We start from the raw sequence: 19,681 nt of genomic DNA, 5'->3' as shown, positions 1-19,681 counted from the left end.
CGGGTAGCTTCTCCAACCGACTCGACCGCTCTCCTATCCTTATTTTGCCATTTTAATAGATAATTGGTCAGTAAAAATGAAATTCAGTATGTACTGGACCTAAGAACAAAACTCCACACTTTAGGGCGGCTCTCTATGGAGAATTTGTTACAGGCTCAGGACAGACAAAGCTGGTTATATAACAGGGGAACCATATTACGTGAATTTTCACCGGGAGAGGAAAGTACTTGTATTGCTCCCAACTTCTAGTTCCAAATTACTTGCCAAGTGGCAAGGACCCTTTGAGGTCACATGACGAGTTGGAGATCTCAATTATGAGGTAGTGCGATCAGACAGGAGTGTGGCACATCAAATTTACCATCTCAATCTCCTTAAAAAATGGAGTGAGGCGGAGTCAGTGATGTTGGCAATTGTGGTGAGTGAAGAGAAAGATCTCGGGCCAGAAGTGAACACCAAAAATCAATCTATCGCTCTGGCCCCAAGAGGAGATCACCTCTCGCCCTCCCAGCTCACTGATGTGGCCAAGTTGCAAGCTGAATTTGCAGATGTGTTCTCGCCCCTATCTGGTCACACAAACCTCATTCAGCACCACATTGAGACTAAGCCAGGGATGGTAGTACGCAGCCGGCCGTATCGTTTGCCTGAACACAAAAAAGCAGTTCAGACTGAGTAAGAAGTTATGCTAGATATGGGAGTAATAGAGAAATCCAACAGTGATTGGGCAAGCCCGATAGATTTAGTGCCTAAAACGGACGGCTCGGTCCGGTTCTGTGTGGATTATCAAGGTGAATGCTGTGTCGAAATACAATGCATATCCAATGCCACAGGTTGACGAATTGCTTGATTGGCTGGGTTCTGCTCAATTTTACTCTTTAACGAAAGGATATTGGCAGATCCCCTTATCACCTATATCCAAAGAAAAGACAGCTTTCACAACGCCGTTTGGATAACACCAATTTGTTACACTTCCTTTCGGTTGTTCGGGGCTCCGGCCACCTTTCAGCGGCTCATGGACCCGATACTCCGACCGCACGCTGCGTATGCCGCTGCCTATTTGGATGACATTATCATCTGTAGTAATGACTGGCAGCATTATATGCAGCATCTGCGGGCTGTTCTGAGGTCGCTGAGAGGGCCCGGACTAACGGCTAACACGAAAAAGTGTGCGGTTGGGCTTGTGGAAGTCAGGTATCTGGGCTTCCACTTGGGTCATGGACAAGTGCGTCCCCAAATTGATAAGACGGCAGCAGTTGCAACCTGTCTGAGACCCAAGACCAAAAAGGAGGTGAGGCAGTTCCTGGGGCTGGCGGGATATTATAGAAGGTTTGTACCTAATCATTCAGACCCCACCAGGCCGCTGAATGACCTCACTAAAAAGGAAGCACCAGATCCGGTCCAGTGGATGAAGCAGTGCCAGCAGGCTTTTACCCAAAAAAAGGCTGCTCTGTGTGGCTGGCCGCTCCCTCACTCCCTTTTTTGTTGCAGACAGACACATCGGACATAGGGCTTGGAGCAGTCCTGTCCCAGGATATAGAGGGTGAGGAACGACCGGTGCTGTACATCAGTTGGAAGCTCTCGAAGTGGGAGACGATGTACAGCACCATAGAAAAAGAATGCTTGGCAATAAGATGGGCCGTACTCACTCTCCGCTATCTCCTGAGATGGGAATTCCCTCTCTATTCGGACCACGCATCCCTGCAGTGGCTCCACCGTATGAAGGATACCTATGCATGGATCTCCCATTGGTATCTGGCATTACAGCCCTTTAAATTCAAGGTGGTCCACAGGCCGGGGTGCAGATGGCTGTAGCTGGCTTTCTCTACAGAAATGGGGGGGGGGGGGCTGCAGGCCAGAGGGCTCCCCTGCTTGAGTCGGGCGGTGGGGGTATGTGGCAAGGGGGACGTGGTTCAGCGAGGTCTGCAGCGGGAGAGAGAGGCAGGAGACGAGCGGTGAGTAAGTAGGTCAAGTGCAAATGATAAACACCTCTGTCTCGTTGCAGTAATTGGTGTGGAGAGACTGGATAAAAGCCACCAGGAATCGGGAAGTAAGAGAGAGAGACTGACTGGGAACTCGAGCCACATGGGAGATTGTTGGTGCAACAAGAGTTGTGTGCAGATTGATAATCTGAGTTGTTTAATGAGTGATTGAGAGCGCAGTGGGCGGCGCTTCTTTTTTTGTTTAAATAAAACTTGGGTTCCAGTCACGCCGACCCTGTCTTCTTCCTTCCACCCTTTGAACCACATAACAACATCAAAAACAATACAAATAAAAAACAAAAAACAATTAAAAAACATCCAAAATACCTACCTAAATTCCTAATAAAGCACTTCAAAAAACACTCTAATGGAACCTAAACTAATTGCATTTAAAAATAAAACAAAAAAAAAAATCAACTTCACTTCAAATCAAAATAAAAACAACAAACAAAATAAATAAACACACTCAGTATAAAAAAAATAAAAATAAATAATTCTGTCTGAGGTAAATTAAATAAAAGAAAATGCAATGGATTAAATTTCAAAATCTTCTCACTAAACCTGCATATTTAGTTCATACTGTCATAGATCTCATCCAAAATCTTTTGTTGCTTTCATTACAAAAATAAACAACTAACTGTTCACACAAGTGCTCTTTAAATGTCTTTTAAACAAATGTTTAATTATTTATTGTAGTTACAATAAATAATGTATTGATTACAGTGGGTCTAAACTGGCTCTGTCATTCACCACCTGTTACTCAAGTCATGTGTCAAGCAAGGCTTTTAAAGATCTTTCTTTCTGAATGGATTTCATGTCCTTTAAACACAGCACTCCTGATGAAGCTGACTGTCCCTCTATTATGACAAAAGACAAAAATCACTAGATTATAAAATGTGCATGCTTAATGAGATCCTGAAAGCCTTTACTGACACACAATAAGAACCTACACACATGCAAAGCACAATCATATATTATTTAGAAACTCTGAGAAACAACTGGCATTTGAAAAATAAAATTGCTAGGGGAAAAAAAGTTTTGTTGTTTTGTTGTGACACTGGAATTGCTCTGATCACTGATTTGGGCTCCATTACTCCCGAGGATTACTAATAAATGTAAACATTCATTTGGAGGACAACATTTCATTGAGGATAACATTTCATTCATGTATTGCACCATTGCAAAAATGACTAAAATCTTGACTATTTCTGCACTACCCCTTGTCAAAGTAACTGTCCTTTTTTGCACTTTATTCTACTCTGGTAGAACTGATGTGCTCTGGCTTTGAACTTTTTCTTAACTTCATCTGTGCCAGGAGTCCAGCTCCTTGGTCATTTGTTAAGCTTGGCTCCTCCAAGGGCTCGCAGTGAGAGTTGTCAGCATTCATAAAACCCTTGAACGGTGTGGAGTATAAAGTGTTTGGAGTATGTAAGCACATAAAGAATGTTAAGGCTAGAGAAGAAACTATGAGAATATAAAAACACCCAATAAACCTAAAACACTCCGGTGTGAGACACAGAAGAATTAGCACATATTATGAGCAACTTTGTAGTGCAAGTTTTACAATGCCATACTGTAAAAATATCCTGTCATATACAAAAAAAAAAAAAAATTTTAAAAATCCAAAAAACCCATAAGCCTAATTATCAAGAATAATCAATGCTACTATAAAATTAAAAACAATATTTTAAGGTGTCCATATTCCAGTGTAATTATACATATAAGTGCTGAGTAATATTACTTAACTACATGTACTTACTATGTGGTTAGGGTTAGGATTAGGGTTTGGTTTAGGGTTACTTGCATGCAATAATGCATAATTAATTGTTATTATAATATTAATGTAACATATGCAACAAGGACACTTTAAAATAAAGTGTGACCAAATCTGCTTTTACCTTTACAATATACAATATACAATCACCTTAAAAAACAGGTGGTAAAGAGAAAAATACACGATTAATCAAAGCTCATCACAAATAGCTTTTCCAAAAGCTAAATATATAGACGGTGCAAACAAATAAAACAGCATTAAAACACTAAAATAAACAAACAAACTAACAAACAACACCATCAAAACACTAAAATAATGCAATGAACATTCATAAGACAAAACCCTAATGTAAATGTCTGATAACACATAATTAAGAAACAGTTATTTAAATGAAAAACCATCAAATGTAGGGCTGTCACACAGGGAATTCTGGGAATGTCAGTTTACAGTTTTCTCACTGTAAATTATAAGATGACTTGTTCTTTTTCACTGCCAGAAACTGTAAATATAATAGTATTTTACTGTAAAATTGCATTAAATGTAAGTTAGATCTATTACAGTTTTTCAACATATATTTTAAGGAAACCTACCATTAACCACTTAAGCAGGGTTTTACTGTAGCATTTACAGTTAAAATGACAAACTTTTTTTTTTTCTCAGTGCTTTTAATGCATTTAAATGTTTTCTTTTAATATTGTAATGAACTGGACAGGAACATTAGGCATCTGTCAAAGGGACAGTAGTTCAACACATCTGGACTGAATCATGATTTCATGTAGAATATTTCTTTTAATCTTCCAATTTCACTTAATTTTCTATGCTGTGTTTAAAATAAACAAAAGTTGGCGTATTCTGTACCTAGTATTTGGTGTCCCTCATCTTAGGATTGTCATTTTTTTGTAAGGACATTGTCCGTTAAGTTTAAGCACATTTCCATTAATGCCAAAACACAACGCAATGAAATGCATATAAATATAAATATATGAAAAATCAATATGAAAAATTCCTTCACAGTACATCAGCCGGGACTTTTCTTGGTGCTGTATTTTGCAAAAGTGCACAAAGCAGTTTATTTAGTTTATAAAGACCATTTTATACACAACTTTCTATAAAACATTTTATTTGAACAGATATATAATGTTATAATTAGTGTCATTCCACAACTAGGTAAAAGTAATTCAGCACTGAACACAAATTCTATGTAACCTTATTTTACAAGATCAGAAACGTACAATAAACAAGCAATAATGCTACTGAACAAACCATTATTTACAGCATCAGAGATTTACAGTACAATAACAGCAGGTGCATGTCAGAAGAGGATCTCTTTCCAGAAATGGATTATATAAGGTGAGGAATAATCACAGAAGTGAAATGGATTTTGAGTGTCAAATGGATTTTGCATAGATTATCAATCACTGCCATTTTCTGCTGACAACAAGACAATCATTACAGTCCATTTGACTTCATACAGTAGCACTGCTCAATGTCTAAACAATGACCACCACAATATGCAAATATATGCACCATATTTTTGGCCATATTACTTTTTTATCTATTATTTCTTGCCAGATGATTTATTATTAATGCTGTCATTTGATGATTCTCAGATGGAACAGGGTAAAGCAAAGCGAAAAGTACACCAGCTAAGAAAAAACCCAAATGCTGCAATCGCGAACCCTCAAAACCCATTTCAACTCTCCAAAATTAAGAGAACCAAGCTGCATATGCACAAAATTAAAAGACACACATATTTGATATGTAATTCGAATCAAATGCTATATCCATAACACTTGGTACAATGGTATAAGAATTTGACCCAGGACATTCACAAATAGGTTTAAGGCAAAAAATGAGTACAGCAGGCTTTGCCCTGAGCAGGACACTGTAAAAAAGCAGGTCATATCAATGTGGTTTTGTTTGGCTTAAAAGTCAAAAAATCATAGCTGGCGTTGATAAAGGAGCATTTGAGATGAGTATTAATTCAGCTAATCTCATTGAGACCTACACTTTCATATCCTCAAAGGAAGTTATTACAACCATTGGTATGATTGTTCAAAATCAAATTTGACAGTTTTAATGGAAAAAAGAACAAACAAACATAAAAAATACTCTACAGCTGTCTACATACCGGAAATTACACTAATATACATTGTACAGACACTGAGTTGGAAATTTAGATAGACATACAGTAAACACAATGCTAAAACACTCAAGAACATCCCTAAACAGACTCAAAGCTCGAGAACAATCAAGTATTTATAAAGACCTCATGAAATGACAGTTTCTTTTCTACGTCGACGTCCAAGTCATGTTGGAATGATTGTATTTACACCACCACGAAGTCGTAATTCGATTTACTTAAGCTCTAACTTTCAGAGTTGGTAAAGTGTTTATCAAAAGAATCATGGCAGATACAATATTGACAGTTCAGTTAAACGTGACTCTGCTTACGTTTCTGCAAAACCACAAAAAGGTACCTATACAAACATTTCACTGCAGTTTCCAGATGAAATGTACACTAGAGGCAGTAAACGCCAACAACTTTTGTTTCTTTTTCACACAAATCATGATTATATTGATGAATAAATGCTTATTTTTGCATGTTTACTTGCACAGTACTCTGTTATGAATACAGAATACTTTTAACATATAGTGCATTATTTGTAAACTAATACATTTTGACATTTGCATCACATAATCAGCTCCATATATGTGGCATTTCTGGTGCAGTAAACTTACTCGGTAGCGCACCTGGTAAAGCAATTAGCAAGCTAAAATGACATGCTTGCTTCAGCAAATGTGTTTTTATCTCACATTTGCTTTTGTAAACAATATAGGTTTGATTTCATTGATGAAATGCCATGATATGTACAACAACCAACGTAATAAAACATTGCCACCATCACATTTAACCACACTATTCAGCATCTGACTCTCTAGACCGTTCTATTTGGAAAGAAAAATTATATAGCTTATAGCGCCTCTTGTAGACATGCCATGTGAAAAAAATGCATTAAAACATATCTGGAACAATGCATTTCTGTTTTTTCTATTTGGGCATAGTCATGTATAATTCGTGGGCTCATTCACCACCGTGAACCATTTTTTACTATGTGCTATTGCTAATGGTGGCAAACAGTATATTTCATGTGGTCTTTAAATTCATATTCTAGACCCTTCAAACACTACAAACCTGAGGATAGAATATAAAAAATCAAAAAAAACACAAAAAAATAAAACAAAACCCGAAAATACCATCAAATCATAAACCATAACACATAAGAAATCAGTATTTTATTTTGCATTTTTACATCACTAACTGTGGGGTGAAACTGATACAAAGGCATTGGCTTTATTCTTGAGGACGCAGGGTCAGATTGAACGTTTGTCCCTACATCAGGCAACTACAGAAAATAAAGAGATCTGTGGATATATGCTGCGTAAAGCACTACATAAGCTATTGCTCCTTGATACTACAGGCGTCGTGCTGCTCAAACCCATGCGAAACATTCCAGCGGTCTCTCGTTACTCACAAAGCAGGGAGTCCGTTTTGTAAAAACAAAGTCTGTGAAGGTAACAAATCAATGTTATATGAGAGGGATGGTGTAACACACCTCAGAGCACTAGTGACCAGCCATGAGAGCTGTGTCTGAGCGTGCCCACTGATCTGAGGCCTGCTCGGGCGGTTTCTGTCCATCCTGCGGATCAGGAACGCCTGCCTGCTTGAGCTCATGGTACAGGACAAGATGTGGTCATGTTGGTGGTCTTTCTGCTTCTTCTAAAGAAAACAAATCACAAAATCACTCAACCTATTTCTTAAGAGAAGAATGTCCCAGCAGTTTAAAAAGTCACAAAATGTGAATTAAGAATAATATTTAGAACGTGAAAATAGAATTCACACTTGAAAAAAAAACAACAACAAAAAAAACAGTAATAATATCCTTGAGATATCAAAGCTTTTTAGAGAATGTACACTAATGTTCAAAGGTTTAGGATTAGAATGAGTTTGTTGTTGTTGTTGTTGTTGTTTTTTAAAGAAATTCATACTTTTGTTCACTAAGGTCACATTAAATGATTAAAAGTGCCAGTAAAGACATTTATAATGTTACGAAAGTTTTCCATTTCAAATAAATGCATATATCAATAAAAAACTATAACATCTGTGAATCCTGAAAAATAAAATGCATCACAATTTCCACAAAAATATTCGACTGCACAACTGTTTTCAACATTGATAATAACAGAAATGTTTCTTGAGCAGCAAATCAGAATATGTGGCCCTGGACCACAAAACCAGTCTTAAATATGGAATAGTATATAATATATAGTATTTAATACTGTAAATATATCAAAAATGTATTATCATTAGTAATATACATTGCTAAGAACTCCATTTAGACAACTTTAAAGGCGAATTTCTCAATATTTAGATTTTTTTGCACCCTCAGATTGCAGATTTTCAAATAGTTGTATATCAGACAAATATTGTCCTCCTAACAAACCACACATCAATGGAGAGATTATTTATTCAGCTTTCAGATGATTTATACATCTCAGTTTCAAAAAATGAACCCTTATGACTGGTTTTGTGGTCAATGGTCACATTTTATAATGACTTCTGAAGGATCACGTGACACTGAAGACTGGAGCAATGATGCTGAAAATTCATAAAATAAATTACAATTTACAAAATACTCAGATAGAAAACAGCTACTTTAAATTGCAATAATATTTAATGTATATTTAATCAAATAAATTAAAATAAACTGGCAGATTTCTTTCATTTGTTTTAACTATATCCTAAAACATTTTTTATGTGAAAACAAGACATCCGTAAAATAAGGTAAATGCAGACTGCAGCAGAGCTGTGAGTTTAACCTGTAGATGAAGGTGAGTCGATGTCGGCAGAGAAGTGGTCGCTCCCTAACGCTGCGATAGAGCTCCTGGGTCGAATGCACCTCTCACCAGAGAAACTTCTGCGTAGCAATGCCTATGTCAGCACAAAAATGGACTTACTTTATAAAAATCAATCTGAGCAGTGACACACAGAAGCATTTGGAGCATCTCAGTATTGTATGTATGAATGTGTTTGGTTAGTTAGCAGTTAGCTGGTGTACCTTGCGTGTCAGCGGGCTGCTGGGAGCCGAAGCGCTGCTGTATAAACTCAGGCTGGAGTTGGATCTGCTGACGCTCAGGCCTTTAGCACTGCCTCTGCGGCCCGACGCCTCGAACCCGTCCGGAGAGAGATACTTCTCCTTTATCTTCAGGTTTGTGCGTCCCTTTACTGTGTGTGCAGAACAAGTGATGCATAAAAGTCTTTACTGACACTACAAATAACAAAAATGCAGCCTTTGTAAACAAGTATTATTAATAAGCACGAAATTAGGAGTTAACTGAGGCAAAAGTCGTAGTTAATAGTTAGTTAATAGTAAGAATTGGTCTGAAGTGCGACATATTAGATAATATTACAAGCTGTCAGTATATTGTTTGTTCTCTGATTTCATCTACAATAAGCAGATTTTGAGTTATTGTGAGATATTCACCTCTGCAGGGGTCATTCTTCACTAGAAACTCATCTAATGCTGTCCATCCACCGCCAACTCGAACCATCAGAGTGCTTCTGAGAATACGCACCATCCGCAACTGCTGAGAGTCGCCAAACTGGTGAAAATCACAGTTTTTATTAAAAACATCAAATGATATCATCAGGCATGCAGTCATGAATATATAGCTGTGCTGCTCCATTTACACCTGGTATTAACATCTGATTTGAGCATGCATACACTCGTTGGTTCTGTTTTTAGTCCATTTAGTCCAGGTTCGTTTAGCTTTTAAGCTGAGTGACATCTCCTGTGATGAGAAGAACCAGGTATGCTTGTGCATTCTGTGCTTTTTAGGCTTGATTGGTTCATTTAGATGTCTTTGGTCCACGTTATGTTCATATAACAGTTAAACCACACCAGAGTTTGTTTGAAAGCGGACTTCCTCTTGTTTGGTGTGCACCAAGGTTTGAATGGCAGCGTTCACATGTATACAAATGGGGAGGCACAGCGGCGATCTATGTCACCTGATTACTTGTGATCAGATCACCTGAGACCAGGTGTAAATAGCAGATATAAACAGCATGATCAGTACCTGGATTTCCACTCACCCTGTAGCGGTTTGAGCTAATTTGCTCTACTAGAAATCTCTTTGGACAGTTGCATTGAGAGACCTGACGACTCACCTGCAGAAGTGAGGTTTCTGTTAGTCGTCTTACAGAAATACTCAGTGTAGAGAGAATATAGAAACAGGGCTACACACACCTCCTCATTGATTTGGTCTGCATCTATCGTCTTTCTGTAAGGGTCTCGGGTTGGATGGAGGGCACTCACAAATTCATAGTAGTCAATGAATCCATCGGCGTTAACATCAAATATGTTAGCAACCGCAGTCATCTCCAGCGAGTTGGTGGGAAATTCTGTACGTATGCAAAGTCAAATATTGTAAACAGTTACATATAAACCAATACTATTATTACCCATGTATTAAGAGCGATATTGCCATATATGTTATCTACAAGGTGCTATATAATTTTCACATACGTTCTCTGAGTGGATGAAGAAATGCTTATAACATATATAAAATCCCCAAGGTAAAATTTGCATATGTGCATATATTAATGATATCTACATTGATGATATTTACATGTAGCAACCATATATGTCAGCATATATACAGTACAGGTCAAAAGTTTGGAAAAATGACTATTTTTAATCTCATCAAGCCTGCATTTATTTGATCAAAAATACAGAAAAAAAATGTAATATTGTGATATATTATTACAATTTAAAATAATTGTTTTTAAATTTATTATACATTAAATTATCATTTATTTCTGTGATGCAAAGCTGAATTTTTAGGATCATTATCACATGATCCTTTAGAAATCATTCTAATATGATGATTCATTATCAAAGTTGGAAACAGTTCTAATGCTTAATATTTCGTGATACACATGTGATACTTTTTTTTTAGGATACTTTGATGAATAAAAAGTAAAAAAAAAAAGAAAAAAAAGAAGCTATGTTTTTACAATATAAATATTTTGTAATAACAATATACACTACTGGTCAGTAATTTGGGGTCAGTAATTTTTTTTTTTCTTTCTTTTTTTTAAATAAAATCAATACTTTTATTTAGCAAGAATGTGTTAAATTGATAAAAAGTGATAGTAAAGAAAATATATTATTTAGAATATATATTATTAGATTTTTTTTTATTTTGAATAAATGCAGATCTTTTTAACCTTTTATTCATCAAATATATTAGACAGCAGAACTGTTTCCAACACTCATAATAAATCAGAATATTAGAATGATTTCTAAATGATCATGTGATAGACTGGATGTTACATGTGACACTGAAGGCTGGAGTAATGATGCTGAAAATTCAGCTTTGCATCACACAGAATAAATTATTATTTTTTAAAGTATATTCAAATAGAAAACTATTATTTTAAGTTGTAATAATATTTCACAATATTACTGTTTTTTCTGTATTTTTGATCAAATAAATGCAGGCTTGATGAGCAGAAGAGACTTCTTTCAAAAACATTAAAAATAGTAATGTTTCCAAACTTTTGACCTGTACTGTATGTCATAAATATACATGAAATCCAATTTCTACTTCTAATTCTTCATATATGTTTTGACTTCATATGACAATATATTTCATATATGGAAATGTAATACATGTACATATATTATGGGTATGTATAGGGGTATCCACCTAAAAAACTTGGATGCAAAAAAATCAGCAACCAAGAGTTTTAATGCTCACTAGAGGCCAGAACGCTGTCGATGAACTCCTTGTGAGTGATCCGGCCATCCTGATCTCGATCAATGCTACGAAAAACATCCAGTATCCGGGATTTGAGGTGACTTATCCACTGCATGTATCTTTTCCGCCAGATGTTGAAGTCAAAATTAGCAAACTCCTCCAGCTGCATGTGTTAAAGAGACGGTTCTTAGACAACCACATGGATTCAAAAACAAACGTATTCTTTTATCAAAGCTACAGCGCAGTCTTGATCACCTCTTTCAGCCTCTGCAGGTGTTCCTCTAGTCTGCTCTGTCTGCCGTGGGCCAGGAGCCAGAGTTTCCTCCACTGACTCACCAGCTGACACATCACGGGGGTCTGAGGGTCCAGTTTCTCCAGTGGAAGTGGAACAGACGGCGGGGGCTTCACTGTGCCTCTCCTCTCTGAGTGAATACAATCCACAGAGATTACAGCTGAAGACATGCACACAATACTCACAGCAGCGGATCACACGGATTCTTTACTCACTTGCTGGTGCCCTGCGACTGGGAGAAACCTGCTGCTTGGGAACCAGCTTGTGTTTACAGGACTTTGTGGCGTTTTCAATTTCTGGTACCTTCCCTTTCATCTCATCCATGAAATCCTGCAAAAGAAACAGTAGCATTTCCTGACCTTAAACCTTTTTAGAGGCAAATCTGCTCAGATTTTTTAATAGTTGCTATATGCACATCAGAGTTAATTTAGTATCATTTTGACACAATTATAGTTTTTTCTATTAAGAGTTTAAAATATTTGTTTGTTTAATTCTGTCTGTTTTTGTCATTTTTATTATGTTTTTAATCTGCCTCTTTTTATTCATATTCATATAGATTTTTTCAGATATTAATTATTTTAGCACATCAAGGTAAACTAAATAAAACTAGCTAAAATAAAACAAGTTACATTTTTAAATATTATTTTATTTTCATTAATGTTAATTTTATAAGCAAAATTTTTTTAATGGTGTTATTTTTTTGTTAACTATAACTCTAATGTACACATGCATCTGATTGTTACAGTGTATCCTACCATAAGCATTTTTAAGATGACTTATAATTATTTATATATTTATTTATTTTTGATATTTTTAAATATTCTGGATTGATATTACCTCACTATTTTTTTTTTTTTTTTTTTTTTTTGGATACACTGGACAAAACAGGATACAAAAAATGCATAATTACCAAAAAAAAAAAGAAAAGAAAAGAAAAGAAAAGTTGGCATATGACATCATTTTGATAAAAAAAAAAAAGCTCAAAGCAATCAAAGCAATAATCATGAAGCTCAAAGAAGGTAAAATATAGGAAGAGGACTTTCAAGATAAAGACTGACTTTGATCATATTTATATTTCTCCTTTTCTTAAACAGATAGTTCACCCCAAAATGATAATTCTGCCACTTTATTTCTTCAGTGGAACATACAAGAAAGTTATTTTTTAGGAGAAAAAAACTTATACAGGTTTGAAGTGACATATTTTAGTAAACGATGAGAGAATTGTCATCTGTTTAATGTGAATAGACTGTTATTGGCTGTTATTACCGTGTGTTGCGTGATGAGATCTGCAGTGAGCTCTGGGTCCTCAGGCAGCGGCTCCTGCTCCTTCAGACTGAGAGTCTGCTCAGCGGAGGAGATCCAGTCCAGTAATCGCTGGATCTCCTCTCTCTCTGCCCCGAGAGCAGACAGTGTGGTCTGGATCCTCTCGGCCTGCTGCTTCGCCCACGTCTGGACCTGAGCCGTGAAATCACACACATATAACACACCCGCACCTCTACACACAGTCAGGGATATACAGAACACAACTCAACACAACAGTGACCGCAACTTTTTTCTGTTGTCTGATTGAGAGCTTAGATTTGTATTTTTTCAAAAAATCAAGTAAACCTAAAAATAATCATATAACTGGACTCGCCTCTTCATAGCGAGTCTTTGTGATGCTGATCCATGATTTGATGGTGATGACAGAGTCTGGATGGCAGGAGGACAGAATCTCCTCGCCCAGTTTGCGAATGTTTTCTAGCGCCGTCTGCTGAGTGTTTAGGGAGCTCATCGACTCCTGCAGATCACAAAGACACTATATGAAACTCAAATGATACTGTATGACTCTCTGGACTGGACTATTAAATGAGTCCATGTCCGCCGTACCTGGTGACAGGTATGAAATGCCAGAAGAGCCTGCTCTTCCTCAGGCAGCACTCCGTACTTCAGGACCCTCTCAACATCCGAAAGATGATCCAGGAACGAGTGAACCAGTCTATCGAACTCCTCCGCCTGAGAACGAATGTGTTGGGATTATCAAATATGTCTGAATGTACCTCACAAATATTCATCACCATCAAGGAAAAATATTTTGGAATTACTATACTTCTGGAATTACTAAATTGAATTTTTGTTTTGTTTTACGTTTTCATTTACATTTACATTTTAGTTAAAGATAGTATTTTTTTGTGTTTTAGTCATTTTGTATGTTTTTATTTTCTAAAATGTCTTTTAATAATTTTTATCACAGTTTTAGTAATTTAGTACTTCAACTTAAATTAAAAGAGAACTACACATTTTGTCTTCACAACTAGCTGAAAATATTTTTTTATTCTATTTTATTTCTGTAGTGTGCAATATGTTGGTATTATCAAATATTTATGTACAATGTGAATGAGTAAGAAGAAAAAACAAAACATGTACAGTGACATTTTAGTATTACCAAACTTATTTTTTTTTTCAATTTAATTGTAGTTAAATTTTAGTCATTTGTGTGTTTGTCATTTTTACTAGTTTTTGCTTATTAAAATGTATTTAATTAATTTATATTTCAGTTTTAGTACTTTTAGTACTTAAACTAAAAGAAAAGTACAAATTTTGCCATCACAACTACCTGAAATAAAATAAAGTTATTTATATTCTGTTTTATTTCTGTAGTGTGGAAGTAAGATATGTCTGAATGTACCTCAAAAATATTCATCACCATCAAGGAAAAAAGACTTGTGTTATTTTAGTATTACCATATTTTGTATTTCTTAATTTTTTGAATTTGTTTTTATTTTCATATTTTAAGTTTTCATTTTAATTGTAGTTAAAGTTTTAGTAATCTTTTTCTTTATAGTAATCTGTTATTTATTTTGATTTTGGTTTTAGTCTCAGTAATTAATAGTTTAGTAACTAATATTATAGACATTTTGCCTTTGCAACTATCTGCAATAAAATAAGTTGTTATATTTGATTTAATTTCTGTTAACATTTCAATTATTGTATTTAAAAAACATAGTTTCAGTTGACAGCAACAACACTGCAGTATCTTGAATGTCTCTGGATAAAGTGTCAGGTGAATGCATGAATGTGATATAAATGTTTGTGACTATCAGTGGTGTGTGCTGGTACCTGCTGCAGCGCGGCCTCTAGTCGAGTCTGTCTGGACACAGAGAGTTTACACACGGCCTCCCAGCGGCCCTCCAGCTCCTCCATCTGCTCCTGCAGCCAGTGGGCATCGGCCGTGCTGCTCCGCGTCAGATCCCTGACCGAGCGCTTCAGTGTGCGGATACAGCTGGCACGCTTCCCGAGCTCCCGCTGGAACACCTGCGCATCAGAAGAGGAGCAGAGCTCACCTACAGCAGCTCAAACACACAGAGTCAGTAAATGCTAAGACGTGCTGTACCTTGTGCTTGTCGATCAGATTGCTGACCAGGTCTTTTTCACCACAGACAGGCACATCTTCAGCCAGCTGTGGCTCGGCTCTGTACAGCCAGTCACTAAGAGCCTGGAGAGCATCAGTGAATCTGCCTGAAAACAGCAGAGCCTCTTCCAGCTTGTGCTGCTTGGGACAGAAAAGCGGAGTTTAGAGCTCAGAAACAGACTCACAGCACACTACAGAGCTCCCGTCGGCTCACCTCTCGCTGGATTTGCCGCTGATGGTGTCCCATGAGTCCCTGAGCTCAGACACCATGTTCTCCAGCTGCTGCGGTCTTCAGGACCCTGGGCTTTCTCCTGCAGTGAGCGGCCCCTCTTCAGACAGGCCTCGTACATCGGCCGCTTCGAGCGGAGCAGCTTCTGGAACTCCTGAAATCATTCAAATCCACTTTATAACTCAACCGTTGTGAAGAATGCATGACTTCTGTCCTGAAAGGACCTATCTATCTATCTATCTATCTATCTATCTATCTATCTATCTATCTATCTATCTATCTATCTATCTATCTATCTATCTATCTATCTATCTATCTATCTATCTATCTATCTATCTATCCCTAAGTCAATGTCAATCCTAAATCATTAAGTCACTAAGACCTTTTTTTAAATACAATGTAATATATATCAAAGAAAACCAAGGTTTGCTGGAAATTATTTGCAGTGTCAATGCAGCTCTGGGCTAAAGGCCAAACGTTTCCTGAGCTGAAACTCTCTCAAACTGGCCTCAGAGCAGCGGATCATCCTCACCGTGTCCTGAGATGAGAAGTACCTTTTGTTCAGTGAGCTGCTGTTTGATCTCTTCCTGTGACACTGCGATCTCTTTGTGTGTGTCCAGCGTCTGCTCAACCTCCGTCATCCAGTCCACCAGCAAGTGCCATGATTCACTGAACTGTGGAGGTGAAAAGCACAGAAGTTAAGGATTTCCTGGAAACAGATCTTTTTGTCAGTGCTGTAGTTCATATGAGAAGTGGATACCTGTTTAGCATGTCTCTTGACGTCCTCGAGTGTTTTCCCCCTGTCTGTGGTGTGCTGGAGGAGTTTCTTGTATCGGTCCTGAACGGTCATGATCAGGTTCTGCACCACATCGCAGTCTTCCTTCCTGCTGAGCTCCGACAGACGCGTGGCAGCGGTCTCCAGGCTCATCTTCCTCTCTCCGTAAGACTGCACCTCACCTACCAGCACCTGCAGACGACAGCAGGACTGAATCACAGACACTCACAGCAGCACATGCACACGGACGCAGACGCAGATGCAGACGCAGACGCAGACGCACATACCCTGTGCTCCTGAAGCTGAGCGCAGACGGTGTCCAGGATGAAGCTGGGTGCAGGCAGAGTGTTTATGGTCTCCTCACACTTGGCCATTTTGGTCAGCAGGTCCTGGACGTTACTGTTAAACTCCTTGGCAAGACCAAGGCCCTCTGTTAACTTTGCCTACAAAAATCAGGGATATTATAGTTGACTAAACTAAGACCGTAAAAACATTTTTGTTACTTGAAATAAAATCAAATTTAACTGAAATAATACTATAAAATAAATAAAATAATTTGCCCAAGCAAAATTTCTCATTTTTATTAAACCTTATGTACTAAAATAAAAAATAAAAAATAATAATAATAATAATAAATACTAAAACAGAAAAATAAATAAATAAAAACATTTTAAAAAATTGGGGGGAAAAAACAAACAAAAACAAACACACACACACACACACACACACACACACACACACACACACACACACACACACAAAAACAAAAACAAAAAAACACAGAAAATAATAACAATCAAATGCAAATCAAAAAATAAATAAATAAAAATAAATTATTAAAAAATAATAATTACACAATTTAGATAATAATAATAATTTAGGTAATTTAAGTTACTAAATAAAAAAGATCTGAATTAAATTATTTTTAAAATGCTGATAGAAAAGTATTTTTTTTAATTATTATTATTATTTTTTTTTTTTAAGGTTAGCCAGTAGAAATAAATATTTTAATAATTTTACTTTAAAAGTGTTAATGTCAGCAGATCATGACAGCCACAGTTTTGGAGTAAGTAACATTTTTACTTTCTTTGGACACACTTTACACAAAAGTATTGCTAATTGGTAGGTGAATGTATTAACTGACATTAACTGCTAGGATGTTATTGTGAAGTGTTACTCTTATTTTTAATTATGTATACAGTAAATAATAAAGCATATGTAAAAATGTTTTTAAATTCAAGTAAATTAAACTCTCAAAACTTTATGCAATACTGTGTTGTAAGCCTGTATAAGGCTATAATTATGCATCACCTTTCTTTCTTGCATTTTAGCATAGACAGCGCTCCATTTCTGCTCCAGCATGCATAAGCTATGCTCCGTGCTGGAGCCCCGGGCCACTTCACTGCCCTCCAGCATCCTGTGGATGGCGTTGCGAACATTTGTGTAGGCGTGCATTTTAGAATCCATCTCATTACACAACTCCTACAGCGCAAGAAACAAGTCAGACTTCAGTGTAGGATCATGTTTTATAAACAGAGTTTGCATGCAGGGTTATGACTCCAAATGTTCAGCTCGCAGAATTAAAGTCCTCATTACCAAATGAGCGCTCAGTCTCTCGCTGGCAGAGTCTGGCATTCCCCACACCGTCTTACTGGAAGACAGCCTCAGATCTGTGTGTTCCAGCCACTGCAGGAGATCCTGGATCTCCATGGATACGTCCTGAACCTGAAATCCAGTTATAAGGGCTGAGTTTAAAGTATATATATATTAGCATTCAGCTGAAATAGAAAGCATTTGTAACATCATAAAAGTTTTTATTGTCACGTTTGATCGATTTAATGCATCCTTACTGAACTGAAAGTGTTAATTTCTTTCATTTATAAAAAAAAAAAAAACCTCACTGATCCTGTTGACCTATAGTGTATAATGTAACAAAAAAATTCTGTATCAGATAAATGCTGTTCTTTTGAACTTTCTTTTCATCAAAGAATCCTGAAAATAATTGTACACAACTGTGTTCAACATTGATAATAATCAGAAATGTTTCTTGAGCAGCAAATCATCATATTAGAATGATTTCTGAAGATCATGTGACACTGAAGACTGGAGTAATGATGCTGAAAATACAGCTGCGCATCACAGAAATATATTACAGCTAAACAGATATTCATATAGAAAACAGCTATTTTAAATTGTAAAAATACTTCACAATATTACTGTTTTTGCTGTATTTTGGATCAAATAAATGCAGCCTTGGTGAGCAAAAGAGACTTCTTTAAAAATATTAAAACATTTTACAGATCTAAAACTTTTAAACAGTAGTGTACGCCTCAGTTTTTGAGTGAACTTTGCCTAAATTATCCAAAGCTCAGTCAGATCAGATCAATGAGGTCTACAATCAATCCGTTCCAGAAAGAAATACAGAACCTGTGCTAACTGAAAGAAAACAAGTTGACCAAAACATTGAATCCATGATTTGATGATAGTATAGCATAACGAGAGATTTACAAGCAATTTTTAAAAGGCTGGTTATTTTTGACCAAGAACACCAAATTAGGATTTTCAGCACAGTTAAGGATTATGTAATCTGGTTTATTTGCTGGTCACCTGACTGAGGTTATTTTCCAGCTCTAGCTGTCTGCGCTCTGTCTCACAGCGCACAAATTCCCAGCGTTCATTCAGCTGTTCCAGACGAGTCTGCAGGACATGTGTACTGTCTCCCGCCCCAGACTCCATCAGGTTTCTGCCTGCCTGGTTCAGAGAGTCCACCGTGTGCACATGGGACATCACATCATTCCACAGAACCTAAAGGCACACAACAAAGCACTTTTGTAAGCAGCAAGCAGTGGCTGGCTTTTATGGCTTAATCTTTTTTATTAACTAATGCTGGCTAGCTGACGACTTCAATTTTTTATTCTATGACCATATGGGTAAACATGATTTCACCAAGTACAACGTATTTCTGGATCAGCATCCTTGCTGATACTGGAACAACATTCTAATCAACCAATCGGAAATGAGGGATATGTTTACAAGAAATGCCAGTTTTAGGCTTACAACCAGGGTTACATGCTTTTGTACCTTTGCTAATCAGCTATCATTTCCCTCAGATTTTAGGGATAAGATATAGGTAGGGATAGGGTTATGTTTCACGTTCTATTTTTAAAAGCAGTAGTCAGCATCCCAGCTAGCAAAATCCAGGAATATGTCTTACGTGGCTCTTTCACGTTCTATTTTTAAAAGCAGTAGCCAGCATCCCAGCTAGCAAAAACATGTTTTAAGAATGTTCTCATTAAGTTATGAAAATGTCCAGTTTTGCCTTAATAAACTCCTAATTTGCTGCTTATTAATAGTTAGTAAGGGAGTTGTTCAGTTTAGGTATGTGTTTTTTATTTATTTATGTTTTAAAACCCTTTTTTT

General features: G+C 36.7%; 1 protein-coding gene across 1 annotated transcript in view; it reads right to left on the bottom strand.

Annotated features, from left to right (window-relative positions):
• Positions 1-6,915: 6,915 nt before the first annotated feature.
• Positions 6,916-19,681, bottom strand: part of macf1b (microtubule actin crosslinking factor 1b) — a 35,030-nt gene continuing 22,264 nt past the window's right edge. The window contains exons 21-38 of the mRNA XM_042771883.1: positions 18,869-19,066; positions 17,858-17,986; positions 17,573-17,743; positions 16,549-16,704; positions 16,247-16,453; positions 16,041-16,160; positions 15,488-15,640; positions 15,240-15,398; positions 14,966-15,160; positions 13,736-13,861; positions 13,503-13,646; positions 13,133-13,321; positions 12,082-12,196; positions 11,830-11,996; positions 11,575-11,737; positions 8,871-9,037; positions 7,368-7,531; positions 6,916-6,946 (exon numbers count right to left, since the gene is read on the bottom strand). Coding sequence (XP_042627817.1) covers positions 6,916-6,946; positions 7,368-7,531; positions 8,871-9,037; positions 11,575-11,737; positions 11,830-11,996; positions 12,082-12,196; positions 13,133-13,321; positions 13,503-13,646; positions 13,736-13,861; positions 14,966-15,160; positions 15,240-15,398; positions 15,488-15,640; positions 16,041-16,160; positions 16,247-16,453; positions 16,549-16,704; positions 17,573-17,743; positions 17,858-17,986; positions 18,869-19,066 — 2,754 coding nt within the window. The remainder of the gene's footprint in view (positions 6,947-7,367; positions 7,532-8,870; positions 9,038-11,574; positions 11,738-11,829; positions 11,997-12,081; positions 12,197-13,132; positions 13,322-13,502; positions 13,647-13,735; positions 13,862-14,965; positions 15,161-15,239; positions 15,399-15,487; positions 15,641-16,040; positions 16,161-16,246; positions 16,454-16,548; positions 16,705-17,572; positions 17,744-17,857; positions 17,987-18,868; positions 19,067-19,681) is intronic.

This window comes from Cyprinus carpio, chromosome A16 (assembly GCF_018340385.1).
Source record: "Cyprinus carpio isolate SPL01 chromosome A16, ASM1834038v1, whole genome shotgun sequence".
NCBI lineage: Eukaryota > Metazoa > Chordata > Actinopteri > Cypriniformes > Cyprinidae > Cyprinus > Cyprinus carpio.
This window is presented reverse-complemented; position numbering and strand designations above follow the sequence as displayed.